Source organism: Gymnoscopelus microlampas (assembly GCF_963454915.1).
Source record: "Gymnoscopelus microlampas genome assembly, chromosome: 5".
NCBI classification, from domain to species: domain Eukaryota; kingdom Metazoa; phylum Chordata; class Actinopteri; order Myctophiformes; family Myctophidae; genus Gymnoscopelus; species Gymnoscopelus microlampas.
The window spans coordinates 32,997,872-33,015,444 of record NC_139942.1 but is presented as its reverse complement, the minus strand read 5'-3'; the positions used below and the strand labels follow the sequence as shown (position 1 = coordinate 33,015,444).

Below are 17,573 nucleotides of genomic sequence, written 5' to 3'. Positions count from 1 at the left end.
GGATGGCAGTTTGAAAGTGGTTAGGTCTGCCTGTGGGGTTTATAAACTAGGCCAATGATGCCTGTTGGGAACGCATGCCCCTCTGGTTAAGCAATACCCGTTGTGCCCGTTGTCCGAAACCCTTTGTATCTGTCTGTCTGTCTGTGTCCCTTTTATGCTAAATGGATATCCCAAACACTGATCCGACCTTATGTGGGGATTTGCCTATATTATGTATTTTTTTTGGCCGACTCTCCCGGGTTCTCTGCAACATGCACACCGAGTTTGAAGTCGATCGGTTGGACGGTTCCGGAGATGCACGAAGGACAGACACGCAGATACGCACACAGAGATGTTGTGCATATGTAGTTGCATATGTATCCATATGTATCCATGTATCCATCCAAAAAGTTACATTTAATCCATTAGAACACAGGTTATTTTCTCCATTACCTGAAAAGTAACGTTTTTACAAGGTTTCCGCCATGCAGCAACGTTATACAGTAGCTACAGTAAGTGTTAGCAGAAAGTCAGGCTCCACAAGGGCATTTCCAGCAGCGTATTCCCAGCAGTAATAGGTTTAATACCTTATCGTTAAGTCGTCTCCAATGACCTCTACTATTACAGCGGTCTATTTTGGTAAGATTCAAGCACTAAACACTCATTTATTAACCTCCATTTACCCTGCCATGACACACATTACGCTAATATAGTCCACTACAGCCACGCAGGCAGGCAGCAGGGATTTATTTCCTGCCATGCTAGTAGTATCGCAAAGCATGTCCGTGATGCATCTGGACAACAAAAGTGCTCTCCATTCAGAAGAAATCAAAACTATTTCAGGGCCCCCTGTCAGGTACAATATTGCTGACGCAATGCACTTAGGGGAGACTAAAAACAGTATTAGCTTTTACACAAAGTGAGGGATCCTTTTCAGATGATGTAGGGAGATTTGAGCCGGGCTCCCGTTTCACGTCTGTGATGAAAGCAAGGAGTCATTTAATTTAGACTCAAGTGTCCATTTCTTATTAACCACTTACTTGAACCCCCAGCTTCCATATTCCGTAGGGAACGTTAGCCAAAAATAGCCGATCTACAAGGCTATTTTTGGCGAAGAGATTTGGTGTATACGGGGGAAAAAGCGGTCCAAGTACAGAGCCAACTCGGGCACAGTGTACTAAGTGTTGAGGGTTCAAGTGGTTAACAAAGATGTCTTCTGTCATCTTCTCAGGATCTTCCCTGAGTCACTGCGGTGGCTGTTGGCCACACAGCAGTACTGCCGCTCCAAATGGATCATGGGCTACATCGCAAAGAAAAACCAGGCCAACGTGGATGTGGACAATGATCAGATCCTTACAGGTAATGGAAGCACACAGATTGTCACATCTAAACATTATGTTATAACCAATATGTTGTGGGTAGTCATTGCCTATTATCATTTTTACATTACTTTCCTTTTAATACAGCATGTATACACATTTGTTCATTTTGTGCCTGTCTGGTGTATATTCATTTTACAATTAATTTAATAAATTTGCTGTTCTTTAATTGTCATTGCAACCGCAAATAAATTGTGTTTGCCAAATGCACTGAAAATAGAAAAGAACATTTTGGAGAAATGGAGACTACAATACTTGAAGCAAATAAAGGCAGTAATGAATCTAAACATGTGTTGTGTAAAACTAAGCTGAATGCACTACACCGATGCAAATGAACGCAGTGCAATTTGCATCGGTGTAATGTCATTTCCTAGAGGTAGTTAAGTTCTATGAACTTTAGTGTGCGTGGACACTCCACTCGCTCACATGAAGATTTATTTTTCCGCCCCGGGCAACAAAAAAACTATTTGCATTGACCAGACGTCTTGCTGTGGCCTGGTTTAGCGAGAACAGTCGCACACAAACCTCCGTGCACAATAAAGCGCGTGAGCGACGCTTTTTCTTGGTGGGTTCCCAGCATAACTCCTGAGGGAGTGGTGGGTGGTAAGCCTGTGACCCTTGGGCCAGTCATTTGTCATTATTACCGTGAGTGGATGGAGTGCACAGAGACATTGTTTACAGACAGCAGAACATGAGTCCACCACATGGATTCAGAGTTGCAGTCATCAAAGCCAGTGGTTCTCATTTCATTTCAAGGCTCCCCCACTTTCCTTTAACAGTTTTTTTATTTATATTGTATACATACAAATGTAACATACAAATCTTGCAACAATTTATTTTGTCATAAACATACATAAATGTAACAATAAAAAAGGCTCCCCCACTTTGATTGGCGTACAATTTATTCTTAATCCCTGGGACCCCAATCTACACTGTAACATATTCAGTGCTTGAGAGTGTACAAATGGACCCGAATGGACCCTAACAGGTCCATTTGGTTCCCGTTTGTACACTCTCAGATTTACAGACCCATATGGGTCCATTTGAACCCCTGGGGATCACGGAGATCCGATGTTGAGAAACGGTTATCAAAACCATTAAAGTGATTTCCTCTGGTCAAGTTGTTTGTCTTGTCAGAGTCTTTTTATGAGGAGAGCGGATATAACTGTTTTGTTCTCAGAGGACATAGCCGATTGCCCTATTGCAGTGGTTTTCAACCCTCTTCATATCAAGGTCCATTATTTATTCTGCATTTTTGAGCCACGGACCACCATTTGATGAGATTTAAACCCTTAGACCCCAAGACTTACGATTTTGTCCATAATTCCATGCTGTATTGATGTGGTGCCATATGAGAGATAACAGGCAAACGTTGATCAAAATAACAATTCTTTAATTAAGTAATGCAGATGTGTAACAATAATTTAACTCTTGAGAGCGTGAAACGGACCCGTTAAAGATCCATAAGGGTCCATTTGGTTACCAACTCTTCCGTCATTTAGCTGGGGACCACCTGGAACCCCCTCAAGGACCACTGTTTGAGAACCACTGCCCTATTGCACTGTATGATTACTGTTATTATACAGTGCAGTTGCTTTGTTTTAAGTTGTTTACATTGGCATTGTTCAGCCACAACACCTGTGCGTAAATCAGCAGTGCATATGCTGATTTCCAAGCACCCGGTGTCTCTGTGCTGATGTAGCGTTTTAGAAAACTGCGTTGCCTTGAACATTTTATTTGCCCTCTCCTCCTTAATACAGTAGCTGGCTGTCGCCAAGCCTTTAAGTGAAATTACTTGATGAAAATAGCTTCACACACACACACACACACACACACACACACACACACACACACACACACACACACACACACACACACACACACACACACACTGTGTTGTTCTGTACTGTGAGTACTGAATGAACAGAATAGTGATTCATCTGCACATAACGGTGTCAAAGTAGATAAAGGAAAACAGCCCACAGTGTACACGGCGAGTGTGGATGTAAGCTCTAGAAAGTGTCTTGAATTATTAAAACGGCCTTTGGGAGGATTAGTCTGATACGGTCTGTATTTTTCCTTGGCCCGAATCGTCAGAAATAATACCACCGGTATATGGCAAGAGGAGAAAATGTCATGCGGTGATGGGGGATGGCAGGCACACATTTCTGGATCCAGCATCCAGAATGCAGGGGTTTGGTTTCCCCGGCAACCCGCTTTCGCACCAAAAAACAGCCAAGACACCTCATTCTCCTGTGTCACCCGCAGTTTCGGGGCGTTGTCCTGACAGCACATTCTTCCCTCTATTCATTGTTCCATCACTCCTCACACATACCGGCTGGCCTCTTCTTCTTCCCCGGATGTTGTTGCACCTGTCATTCCATACATCATCATCTCGAGGACTTCCTTTTCCCTTCCTGGCTGAAGAGATGAGTCAACGTGTGTAGGCGGACAGTGACGTCTTTTGTTGTTGTCTGTTCATCTTTCTGCAGAGCTGCAGAGGAGCCTTCAGAAGAAACCCAAAAAGACCTGCATAGTGAAAATGGTGGGGACGAGGAACCTGTGGAAGAACATCGTCGTGCTCTGCGTCAACTCGTGAGTAGGACATGTATGCGCGTGAACCTCTCGGTGTGATGTGTTTTACACCATGCCGTGGTCTTTGGGACGTGTGTGTGTGTGTGTGTGTGTGTTTGTGCAGTTATGTATGTGTGGGTGTGGGTGTGTGCCAAGGAAGTGACAGTCAGATGTGTATGTTTTTTTTCTGTGCAAGTCAAGATGACACTATCTGAGTGACACTAGCTGAGAAAGAGATGAAGCAGTTCAAGCAGGGACCCCCTCCATATTGTATAAAATTGTGTTTCAGATTTTTTTTTACTTAGTCTGCTCTTTTTTTTCCCTCTACACCTATAGCCTCTTTGCCAAAAATAGCCGATCTAGATCTGCTATTTTCGGCTGATGTTCCCCTCAGAAAAGGAATTGTAGGGTTCAAGTGGCACTGGGTAATGTAAAAAAAAACGAAATCATATCACACAAAGATTTGGCGGACCCCCTATAGTAGCTCTGAGGACCCCCTGTTGAAGACCCCTGCTCTATTGATCAGTAGAACCTGTCCACTTCTATCCAGCAGCTGTCTGTCTGTCTGTCTGTCTGTCTGTCTGTCTGTCTGTCTGTCTGTCCATATGGCTGTTTCTCTCCCCACTTATCTGAAGCCTCTCCTCTCCTCTCCTCTCCTCTCCTCTCCTCTCCTCTAGACCTCATCCTTAGCTCCACAGGGCACAATGTTGACTCTGCCTCAGTGCATGGTGTCCCTGACTCCCTAACTCGCCATGAATTATACATGAGCTTTGTCCTCGTGAAACAGTAGATTGTGTGTGTGTGTGTGTGTGTGTGTGTGTGTGTGTGTGTGTGTGTGTGTGTGTGTGTGTGTGTGTGTGTGTGTGTGTGTGTGTGTGTGTGTGTGTGTGTGTGTGTGTGTGTGTGTGTGTGTGTGTGTGTGTGTGTGTGTGTGTGTGTGTGAGCGTGCGTGAGCGTGTGTCTAAAGGGACGGATGAAAACAAAGAGATAAACATAGAATTTCTCCTCTCTTCTGTTCCCACCTACGGTACTGTATATCTTCATCCTTCATCTCGTATCCCTCTTCTTCTTCTTTTTCTCTTGCATTCTTTCTCTCTTGTTCTTGCTCATCTTTTTCTTTGGCATTATCCTTTCTCCCCCCCCCCCTCCCCCTCATCCTTCTCTCACTGTTCTCCTTCACATTTCCCTCTCCCTTCCCTTCCCACGCCCCATTTTTTCCTCTACATCCCCTGTGACATACACAGTCCAAATCATTCACCTTAATGACACGTGGGATTGTCACTGTGTGTACCCTCCTCTGCCTCGCTGTCACATTTCATATCGTTATTCTGTTGTGTTACTCTTTTCTGCATTCTCCCCAACCATACTTATTCTCTCTTTGTGTGTGTGTGTGTGTGTGTGTGTGTGTGTGTGTGTGTGTGTGTGTGTGTGTGTGTGTGTGTGTGTGTGTGTGTGTGTGTGTGTGTGTGTGTGTGTGTGTGTGTGTGTGTGTGTGTGTGTGTGTGTGTGTGTGTGTGTGTGTGTGTGCTGTCTTGTCAGAGTCCTTTTATGAGGTGAGCGGATGTAACTATTTAGCTTTCAGAGGACATAGCCGATTGCCCTATTGCAGTGGTTTTCAACCCTTTTCATATCAAGGTCTAGTATTTATTCTGCATTTTTGAGCCACGGACCACCATTTGATGAGATTTAGCCTCTTAGACTTACAATATTTTGTTGTCGATACGATTTTGTTCACATGCTGTATTGATGTGGTACCATAGGAGAGATAACTGGCAAACGTTGATTAAAATAACTTTATTTATTTAAGTAATGCAGATGTTTAACAATAATTTAACTCTTGAGAGCGTAAAATGAAACCAAATGGACCCTTATGGGCCATAAGGGTCCATTTGGTTTCATTTTACGCTCTCAAGAGTTAAAGATCTATAAGGGTCTATTTGGTTACCTACTCTTCCATCATTTAGCTGGGGACCACCTGGAACCCCCTCAAGTGGTCGGCGGACCACTGTTTGAGAACCACTGCCCTATTGCACTGTATGATTACTGTTATTATACAGTGCAGTTGCTTTGTTTTAACCCATTGAGACCTGAAGCCGATTCTACATGTCTCCTAAATTCCAACAGTACTCTGAAAAACGTATGTTTCTATATCAGTGGTGCTCAATCTTTTTCATGTCAAGGACCCCCAAAATTATATGTATTTGGCCGCGGACCCCCATCAAAATATTTTGTTCCAGGGGGTCCCAGAAGCAAAGATTTGAGTTAAAAAATGTTCGCTTTAAAAATATATATATTCAAAGATTTGCACACATTTTCACACATTTTCAAAAATAGCAGATCTACAAGCTCGTAGCGCGGCACTCGGTGCCGCGCTATGAGCTTGTAGATCTGCTATTTTTGAATAGCCCAAAGTGTAAAATAATGCTTTTTAGCTCAATCTAAAAATGACACAGTTCCAGGTCTTAATGGGTTAAGTTGTTTACATGGCATTGTTCAGTCACTTGTTCGGACTCTTTTCTGCATTCTCCCCAACCATACTTATTCTCTCTTTCTCTCTGTGTGTGTGTGTGTGTGTGCGTGTGTGTGTGCGTGTGCGTGTGCGCGCGCGCAGGCTGACTGGCTATGGGATCCACCACTGTTTCGCTCGCAGCATGATGGACCTGGAGGAGGAGGCCGAGACGACCAACACCATGTTCAGTAACTTCTACGCCGACTACTACACCATGGCGGGCATCGGCGTGGCCTCCCTGCTGGCCCTGTGTCCGGCGGTGGGCCTGATGGGCCGGCGGGGGGGTCTGCTCATGTTCATGATCATCACGGCGCTGGCATCGCTGCTGCAGCTGGGCCTCCTCAATTGTGAGTGGTGGGAAAAGTACTCGAATGTTTTACTTAAGTAAAAGTATCAATACTGCAATTTAGAAGTACGGTACTCCGTTACAAGTAAAAGTCCAGAATTACAAATGTACTTGAGTAAAAGTACAAAAGTATTGGCATCAAAATATACTTAAAGTACCAAAAGTAAAAGTACTAAAATATTTGAAAATAGCAGATCTACAAGCTCACAACGCGTCGCGATGCGACGCGTTGTGAGCTTGTAGATCGGCTATTTTCAAATAGCCTATGTATAAAATAGGGCTAAGTATGTTTTATAATATCTCAGGAAATTGGAAATACTAAAGTAAAGTACAAATACCTCAACATTTTACTTAAGTACAGTACCCCCTATCGACGTGATAGAAAAACACTCACAATGATCGTATCGCTGAGATTTAAATTTAGCTGCAAATTCAGTACCACTTCTTAAACCCTCTATGCTTGATAAAACGTACCTGTAAAGAGAACATCTTGGTACGCTCTTATTTCACTCTACACAAATCGATTTGCCAAAAATAGCAGATCTACAAGCTACGCAACGCGTTGTGAGCTCGTAGATCGGCTATTTTCGGGGAACGTTCCCCACCAGAATAGGGATGCTGGGGGGTTCAAGTGGTTAACAAAAGTGGCGTTTTAAGCATATTTTGATGATCACGATAATATTGTTAATCACAATTATTTTTGCCACAACAATCGTGACATGTAATTTCCATATTGTCCCATCCCTAGCTGTCATGTTCATTTTAATTGACGATTAATTGTCATACGAATAATTGCAATTACGGATTTTTTATTGTGCTTTTGACATTCAAACATTGAGAACATATAGATAAAAATTACATTTCTGTTTGCCTGTTGGCTTTGTAAACAAATATTGCACAGGGCAGATGTGACAAATAACTTAAATATACAAAGGGTATTACTGAAATATACAATGAAGTGACTGGTGACAATATCCCAAATAAAATATTTAAAATAGTTCTACAAGCCCACAAAGTGTTGCATCATGATGTATTGTGAGCTTGTAAAAACTTTTGCTGTAAAATGCCCAAAGTAGGGACGCTAGGAGCGTGGACAGCGACATGGAAACACAACATTGCTATTAATTTCATCCATCTGTTTTCTCACAGATGAATAGAAACGTGACATGATTTCTGTTCATTTGATCCAGCTGTTTTCACACAGATGAAAGGAAACCATTCTAACGATTTAAGCAAAAATAATTGCGATTAGCTGTAGGGATCAGGCGATTATGTAATAGTTGTGACAAGGCCTACGCGCAACACGTGCAAACACAAACAGGCTTCTTGTGTTCTATAATACCGAGGGCCAAATTTGACCTCCATGCATGGCATGAATGAGCACATTATATTATTATGTGACCCTCATATCAGTCCTTAGATTAGAGAAGTGTCTTCACCCGCGTTTGAGTCCAATGTCTCTCTCCCACAGAGCAGCTCCAAACACCCACATTCATTCCAGTGACTTGACCCTACACTATGCCAACATTACACTGTAAAGTCCAGAGTGTTCATTCTACTCTGAACCAGTGGTGGAAAAAGTACTCAAGTGTTTTACTCAAGTAAAAGTATCAATACTGCAATGTAGAAGGACTAAAGTACTTAAAGTAGCAAAAGTAAAAGTACTAAAATGTTTGAAAATAGCTGATCTACAAGCTCACAACGCGCCGCGATGCGACTCGTTGTAAGCTCGTAGATCTGCTATTTTCTAATAACCTAAAATAAGGCTAAAGTGGTTAATGTATGTTTATAATGTAATAATTTATATCTGCAAAGTAACTAGTAACTAAAGTTTTCAAATAATTGTAGTGGCGTAAAAGTACTACTATTAAAAGTAATATTTGCCTCTGAGATGTAGTGGAGTGGAAGTAAAAGTGTAGACAATTGGAAATACTCCAGTAAAGTAAAAGTACCTCAAAACTGTACTTAAGTACAGTACTTGAGTAAATGTACTTAGTTACTTTACACCACTGCTCTGAGCGTGTCATTTGATACACAGAGCGTGTAATTTAACTCTGAGAGTGTACAAATGGAACCAAATGGACCCACAAATGGAACCAAATGGACCCTCACGGTTCCATTTGTACACGTTCAGAGTTAAATGGACACAGCGAGTGCTTAAAAACCCCATTGTTGATTGCCATGAAACAAGGGTCAGAATTGCAGTGCCTTTTTACAGTTGTTTTACAACGGCAGCTTTTAAAGGCTTTTACGTAATTATGTGATTACACGCCGCCTTGCTGTCAATGTGTAGGAAGGCAATTCAAGATCATCAGAATGGTACACTACAAGCCATTCCATTCACCTATGAATGAAGTCACTCTTAATGTTTAACAAGAGTTTACACATGAAGGTTACGCTTGTGTGTTTTCATGTTCTCTTTGAAGTGGTTTGCTTACTGTGTTGAAAAGGTGTGTGTGTGTGTGTGTGTGTGTGTGTGTGTGTGTGTGTGTGTGTGTGTGTGTGTGTGTGTGTGTGTGTGTGTGTGTGTGTGTGTGTGTGTGTGTGTGTGTGTGTGTGTGTGTGTGTGTGTGTGTGTGTGTGTGTGTGCGCGCGCATGTTTTTGTGTGCTCTTTTGATGTTTTTTTAACCTATTAGTTCAGCTTCTGTTGTGACTATTTGGTGGTATTATACATTGTTTTCTTCCTAGGTGACTATGACTAATCCATTGTATTTTTCTCTCTCATTCATTCATCCCCAGTGCTGGGGAAATACAGCACCCACCTGAAAATAGGTAGGACCCTCTCTTTGTGTGTATTATATTCAGTTCTTAGCTCAGTCCACGTCAAAATCACCCCTATGTCAATTTGAAAATTGTGAATATTCAATCATGCTTGCTCCACTTTTTTATTTTTATTTTACACACTGTAAACCATTTATAGATAGATTTTTCCACGATGGAAATACAGTTGTCATGGCAGTGCAGCAGTATGAAACATTATAGGACACATACAGCAAAAAAGCGATACAACCAAGAATGTTAAAAAGGAGTAAACGGGTAGTAACACAAAGGGATTAGGAGTAAGGTACCACAAACCAAAAGGAGATTAAAGCTGCGCTCATAAGTAAGGATTTAAAAAAAATCTTAAATGATTTTGAAATCTGGTAGCATCACGCACTACAGGATAATCTCATAAGATTGTCTCATCAGATAATCTTAAACATGCACACACTACAAGAAAAACAACAAGGCATCACACACTACAGGATTCTATTCAGATTATCGGGGTTGCCCGATACTCGGGAGGGTTTGTTTCCGACCCAAAATCACCCCGATTATCTTTTTAGTGTGAGTCTAGCTTTAGGATCCTTGCTTTGGCCCTCTGCACTTGGAAGCGCCCAGGATTTGCATGTGGTGCATGAGCTATTAACAGGTCTAAATATACAATTTACATAATCTATGATTGTATATTCTGTAAGTGTACATGAACAATCTATCCTCTGTATCCATCAGGACTAGTACACAAACATCTCTGCTCTTAATTGAACTCTTGAGTGTACACATGGGTCCATTTGGTTCCATTTGGACACTCTTCTGAGTTTAAACCGATACTGAGGATTTGTCTGTGTGGAGAGAAACTAATGAAGTCTCAGGTGTAATTAAAGTCCCACTCTTCACTCATTTCCTGCCTTTTGTGTTGGAGGAGAACGGAGCCCCTCTGTCAGGCATCTGTTTTCCTTTGCCGCTCCAATCAGTTTATCAAATCTCTCCATTCACTCCCACGTAATCCCCCCGCTGGGCAGCAGAATGAGCCGTCCTGTGGTCAGACAGACAGGGGATTAGAGATTACAGCGTGGTCACAGAAGCTGGTCTTCTATATGATCCTGTTTAGGACAACTTAATCCATTAAGACCGGGAACACATCTTCGTGTAACCACTTAAAAGCTTATTTCATACTTTGGCTATTCAAAAATAGCAGATATACAAGCTCATAGCACGGCACCGAGTGCCGTGCTATGAGCTTGTAGATCTGCTATTTTTGAAAAATCTCGATTTAAATTGGCAAATCTTTGAATATACTGTATACATTTTTTTCAAGTGAACCATCTTTAACTCAAATCTTTGCTTCTGGGGGTCCCTGGAACAACATATTTTGAGACGGGGGTCCGCGGCCAAATACATATCATTTTGAGGGTCCTTCACATGTTTGAGATGTTTTTTTTTTAAATGGTTAGGATTTAAAAGACATTTGTAGAATCCTCCAGAAGCAAAGATTTGAGTTACAAATGTTCGCTTAAAAAATATATATACATTCAAAGATTTTCAAAAATGTTCACGATTTTCCTAAAATAGAAGATCTACAAGCTCATAGCGCGGCACTCGGTGCCGCGCTATGAGCTTGTAGATCTGCTATTTTTGAATAGCCCAAAGAAATCTAAAAATGACACACGGATGCGTTCCCGGTCTTTAAGGGTTAAACATGTCTCATTGACGTCCATGGGAATTTGAGCCTCGTGTCAGTCTAAATTATCCATCAGAATCAGATGGCTGGATTGGAGGAAAGCCTTTGGGGGGAAACGTCAATGTAGCTTTTATTTGACCACTTTGCTAGATGAAACCTTGAGCTATCAGTTGCCATCAGAATTTGAAAATGGTACCACCAATGGCCTCCTTCCATTGCTCTAATTTAGGGGGGTTCCAAGTGTCATCCCCTGTAAAATCTCAAAATCCCCTTCCACTAAACTGGTAGAATATGTATAAAACACAGTGGAGAGTACCTCAGTGAGTACCTCAACTAACTATATAGGGTTCAAGTGGTTAATAAAGTAGGAAAATCCCATGCCATGGGCATCTGGGTGACATAGAGGTACAAAACCCGCCCACCACCACCACAGAGTCCTCCCCAGGCCAATTTCATGGCAGCACTGCCTGCCTCTGCGGCAGGTGGGATGGTGAGGGGTTCATGTCCTTGTTGCTGTACTAGTGACCCCTACTGGTTGGCTGGGGCATTTCTTCATTGGGGAGGGGATGTTAGGGGAGATGTGAACCCCCATGCAAAAAAGAAAAGAAAAATGCAGTTATATTCATATGTGATGATTTTGGCTTAATGCAGGCCTTTTCTAACATTTATTCTGTGATTTCCATTTTTTGCAATCAATACAAAAAAAGAAATAGGAAAACAAATGTAAGGATCTTGAAAATTCAACAAAACTATACCAACAATTCAACATCTACGGTATAAGTTAGAAGCATGTTGTGCTTTTAAAAAGCGTTACTCACTAAAGCCAGATCTACAAGCTGCACAACGCGTCGCGCCCAGACGTGTTGTGAGCTTTGTAGATCAGCTATTTAGTGTGCGCACGACACGATGCGCAACAGTCTATAAATCAGGCATAAAGCATACATTATGTACACTGCTGTGATTTTACATTCCATAAGGCAGTAAGGTATTCACTTTACAATCACTACAGTGTGCAGTAAACCAAAACCGGTCTGTGTGTGTGTGTGTGTGTGTGTGTGTGTGTGTGTGTGTGTGTGTGTGTGTCTCTTTTGCTTTGTCTGCAGAGCGTATGCCAACGCTGAATAGGAACTTCTCCATTGCGTTCTCCATCATTGGCATGTTCTCCTCCCATGCGGTCAGCAATCTGAGCATCTTCTTCTGTGCAGAGATCACCCCTACTGTCATCAGGTGAGTCCACCCACCCAAACAATAAGACTGAACCATGCTAGCGGGGGGGGTGGGGGGGGTTATCATGTCGTATGTCTTCATCAAAACAAGACAATGACCTTATTGCAGCAGTGAAAGACAAGACTAAACCAGTTCCCTATCCACTGCTACACGTTTTAGTGTGACATAAATCATCCTACATTTATAACCCTAGAAATAAGTGTGACAACTCTAGTTTTTTTATTGCTGGGAGTTTATCGAGGTCATTCAGTCAATAGACAGGTTTAAGAAGGTTTCATTTACACAACAGTACAGTGAAACCAGCTGTAGGCCACATAACCTGTAACTGTGCACGCTCTGAGTTATCTGAACACTGGGATTTCCTTCGAGATCAATGAAGTATCTGTCTGTCTATTGCATTGGTTCCCAAAGTGGGGTCCGGGGGAACCAGGGGGTCCCCAGCAAAATGCGTTAATATAGTGTCACAATTATTTTAACCGCTTAAACCATATTTTATAGTTTGGCTATTCAAAAATAGCAGATCTACAAGCTCATAGCGCGGCACCGAGTGCCGCGCTATGAGCTTATAGATCTGCTATTTTTGAAACATCCTAAAAATATAACATTTTTGAGACAGGAGGTCCGCAGCCAAAAAAAAACATCATTTTGGGGGTCCTTGACATGAAAAGGTTTGTGAACCACTGGTCTATTGTATGTGTCTGCTGTACGTACTGTATGTATCTATGTACATTATGTACTGGATATGGCTATATGCATGTCCTTGCAGATGCATTAGCTACCCACCCGTCCATTACTACTTTAGGTATGTGTGAGATCACTGACCTCGTGAAAAAGCCACATCTGGGTTCAATGTTATTGCGTAATAATAGCACATCCGCACCTCGTATGAGATGAGATGAGCCCAGCCCCTCCCCTCTGGACATTATATGACACAGCGTTGGATTCGTCATGATGCTTTAGTTATGTAAGGTGCTGCACTGTGCTGTCACGGTGCCTGCAAGGGCCTCTCTAGTGGTCAACAGCAGAGATGACAGGAGAGGAATGGAACTGCGCCCCGATGGAGGGTGTTGTGTGGTACGGCAGCACTCTCTGCTGCCGTGGGATAAAATGGCACCGGTGTCTCAATATGAGCGTACAGCAACGACCTGTGGGCCGTGAGGATATTGCAACTGGGCCCCCAAATAACTGGCAAAAACACGATTTTATTGATGGTGTAATGTGAATATAAAAATAATTAATGCAAAACAAAATGTCATGGTATTTTTTCTTTAACACTTCACCTGCCAGAGTTATTTCAGATTTTTTGCCGTTGTCTGCCAGAGATTTTTCATTGAAATTTAAAAAGTACTCAGGAGCCGAGATACATCATTTTTAAGTTTTACGTTAACAAGGAAGTGGATGGGAGTCTTTTCCTTCGAAAAATCATATCTCCTTGGTCTTTGGGTCAAATTGAAAAAAAAAAATAATAATATTAATTTTTTAATTTTTCAATAGAACGCATTTATGCGATCTTGGCGGCCAAGTGCGCTATTTAATAGATCGCATTTATGCGTGATTGGCAGGAATTGAGTTAAAACCTTGAACAGTTAGTTTGCATTGTGATACAGATGAATAGTAACCTAAACTATACTACCGTAGACTTCCATTGATCCAAGGCGGAACACAATCGATTGATTAATCGTTAAAATAACCATGCTCTGAAAATGCACGTGGCTCACCCATCTGACCACTTATGACACATTCAAACCGGGAACGCATCTGTGTAAGCACTTTATCCATGTTTTATACTTTGACTGTTCAAAAATAGCAGATCTACAAGCTGCGTTCCCTACAAAATTTCTACAAAATCTTGAACATTTTGTGCAAATATTTGAATATATATATATTTTTTAAAGATATATTTTGGGGCTTTTATGCCTTTATTTGATAGGACAGTAGGCTGACAGGAAATGGGGAGAGAGATGGGGGGGTGACAGACAGCAAAGGTCGTCGGGATCGGGAGTTGAACCCGCGACTGTCAAGCTGGATTACCAGTTTATGTGGTATGCGCCTCGACCGCTAGGCCAGTGGGCGCTAACGGGAATGTTCGTGACTCAAATGTTTGCGGGAACAAAATATTTTGAGATAGCGGGTCGGCGGACAAATACATATCACTTTGGGTGGTCCTTGACACGGAAAAGTTTGAGCACCACTGATATATATACATAGCAACATACGTTTTTCAGAAAACTGTTTTTAGGATTTAGAAGACATTTGTAGAATCGTAACCTCAGGTCTAAATGGGTTAACCCATTAAGACCTGGAACTGTGTCATTTTTAGATTTGAGCTAAAAAAGCATTATTTTACACTTTTAGCTATTCAAAAATAGCAGATCTACAAGCTCATAGCGCGGCACCGAGTGCCGCGCTATGAGCTTGTAGATCTGCTATTTTTTTTTAATCGTGAAAACGTCTGCAAATCTTTGACTATATATATTTTTAAAGCGAACATTTTTAACTCAAATCGTTGCTTCTGGGGGGTCCCTGGAGCAAAATATTTTGATGGGGGTCCGCGGCCAAATACATATCATTTTGGGGGTCCTTGACATGAAAAAGATTGAGCACCACTGATATAGAAACATACGTTTTTCAGAATACTGTTGAGATTTAGGAGACATGTAGAATCGGAACCTCAGGTCTTAATGGGTTAGCACAGACTGCCGTGGTTGTAACAGATAGTTGACTGTGTTGTATTTCTTACCTTTAGGGGCGGTGGTCTGGGCCTGGTCCTGGCCAGTGCCGGCTTCGGCATGCTGACGGCCCCCATCATGGAGCTCCACAACCAGAAGGGCTACTTCCTCCACCACGTCATCTTCGCCTGCTGCACCCTCATCTGCATCATCTGCATCCTGCTGCTGCCCGAGACGCGCTACCTGCCCCTCCCGGAGACCCTGTTGGACGGCGAGAGCTACATCCGCCAGCCCCAGCTCCTCACCAGGAGGCCCGGGGAGCAGCTCCTCCTCCTGGCGCAGGCCGAGAGCAACAGGTCCATGGATTACACGCGGGTGAACGACACGCCGCTCCACGAGGGCGCGCCGCCGCCCACCGCCGCCGTGGCCTGCACCATGGACTCCACGGCCTCGTCGGCGTGCGACCTGACCGCCCCGTCGGTCATAGACGTCTCTGTCCCCGCCTCGCTGGAGGTCCACCCCGTCAAGAGGTCCCCCGAGCCCAAGGATCTCAACGGTCGCTCGGTTTCGCCCTCGTCCGTAATCGCCATTGCCAACCTGGATAAAGGGTGCATCATACTGGCCAGTAAAGAGCACCTGCTGCTGTCCACTCCTTCACACAAGGCCCCGTGTGTCGTCCACCCACTGCTGCCCGGTGCCGAGGAGGAGGACTCCACCACGCCGCTCATGGGTTCCATGGAGCCGTCCACTGACCTTCCTGTTCCCGTGACGAGAGATGCTGCTCCTTCACCCGGAAAACAGCCGACCGCCTCCTGCCCTGCCATGGAAACCCAGCCTACCTCTCTGGTGGAGCCTCGTGTCGAACCTACCTCCGTGTCGCTCCCTGCCACTCCCGTCTTAGAACCCCGGCCCAGCTCCGCGCTGGAATCCCTGATTCCCCCGGAATCCCCCGTTGCCCTGAAATCCCCCAATCCCCCGGAATGCCCCGCTCCCCGGGCCGATGACATCATCGACACCGCTCCGGTTTTGGACAGGACCGCGCCGCCGTGTGTAAACGCTGCACCACCCTCTGCCGTGGTGGTCTCTGTTACTCCGCCTGCGCAAGACCATCACCCCCCGACCCCGGCCCCTCCCTCCCCGGCTTCAATCGCCGGGGACCCCGAAGCTCCCCCGCTGTTGTCAGATGGCGGCTTCCTCGCTGACCCCTCCTCCCCCACTGCCAGTGCCGACTCTGGCGTTCCCATCCAGATCGACTCTGTATCAGTAGATGAGTCCGTCCCCCATGCTCCCCCGTCCCCAAGGGACTCTCCTGTTCCTCCGGATGTAGAACCTGCCCCCCTCCCACCACCCTCTCCTCCTCCACCCTCTCCTCCTCCTCCTCCACACGTCGAGTCAGATCAGACCCCCTCTGTTGATCGGTCTGCGTCCTCTGCCATAGACGCTGTTGGCTCAGCTACGCCACCTCCGATCATTGTCCCCGTCACGGACACCGTGCACGCGTCCCCTCCGGACGCCACCGCCACCCTGACTGTCACAGACGTGGCTCAGCCCTCACTGGACTCCGCCACTTCGCTCGCCATAGACTCGGCATCGAGCGCCATCACAGACTGTGATTCTTCAGAGGCGGCTCCCGCCTCCATAGTGGACTGCACCGTCTCCTCGCCTATAGACTCTGGTGTCCCTCCCGTCACAGACTGTGCCATCACAGAAAGAAACATTGTCAACGGAGTGACGTCGTCATGATCCAGCAAGACAAAAAGCAACAAAAAAAAGAGGACAGAGGACCCTGTGACAGGAAAAAGCCCATACGGGCACTGACTATCCTGCAGGGGCCACAGGCACTTAATGAAGACTGCCGCCATTTGGAGAAACACGTTTTACAGTGGTGCTTGTTTCTCAGTAGTCATTGTACTGCGATTAGCCAATGAACAGGATGATGCAAGTGGGAGAGTGCCAGAGGTTGGTCTGTGACGGTATGAAAGTCAATTCTGCTCTGCTGAATGTCATCAGACATCCACCAGCCTATGAAATACCTTCATGTAAATCAACAAGGTTCACTGTCTTGTCATTTTTTCAGAGTAAAAAAAAGAAAAGTACCCATGTTCACTGAGTCGTGTCATCAAGGTGGGTGTTAAATGCAATGATGCTAAGACACAAAAACTAAAAAAGAATTCAACATAGTTGCGAAGAAATACCACCTTTACCTTGATGAAAGGAAATGTTTTGGAGTGTTTTGTCTTTGATGAGTTAAAAAGAATTGGAGCACTTTTTGTATACATGAAACCAAAACAGTTTGGCTCAAATGAAATGTAATCTAATGACATCAAATGATTTTAGAATAAAGACAGTATTAGTAGGCTAAACCCGAGGGGGATAATTTTGCAGACCCTAGTCCTATACAAAATGTGTACAATAACATTGGGCTTATTCTAAAGTTCAAAAATACAA

The 17,573-nt window shown here is 43.9% G+C and overlaps 1 protein-coding gene across 2 annotated transcripts in view; it reads left to right on the top strand.

Moving 5' to 3' along the window:
- The window catches only part of LOC311046417 (solute carrier family 22 member 23-like), a 57,012-nt gene extending 39,794 nt beyond the window's left edge, over positions 1-17,218 (top strand). For both annotated transcript variants that reach the window (XM_084058705.1, XM_084058706.1), the window contains 6 exons: positions 1,211-1,338; positions 3,851-3,953; positions 6,544-6,788; positions 9,528-9,560; positions 12,333-12,456; positions 15,203-17,218. In XM_084058705.1, the coding sequence (XP_083914831.1) occupies positions 1,211-1,338; positions 3,851-3,953; positions 6,544-6,788; positions 9,528-9,560; positions 12,333-12,456; positions 15,203-16,868 (2,299 nt within the window). In that variant the 3' untranslated portion in view covers positions 16,869-17,218. The remainder of the gene's footprint in view (positions 1-1,210; positions 1,339-3,850; positions 3,954-6,543; positions 6,789-9,527; positions 9,561-12,332; positions 12,457-15,202) is intronic.
- The last annotated feature ends 355 nt before the right edge of the window (positions 17,219-17,573 follow it).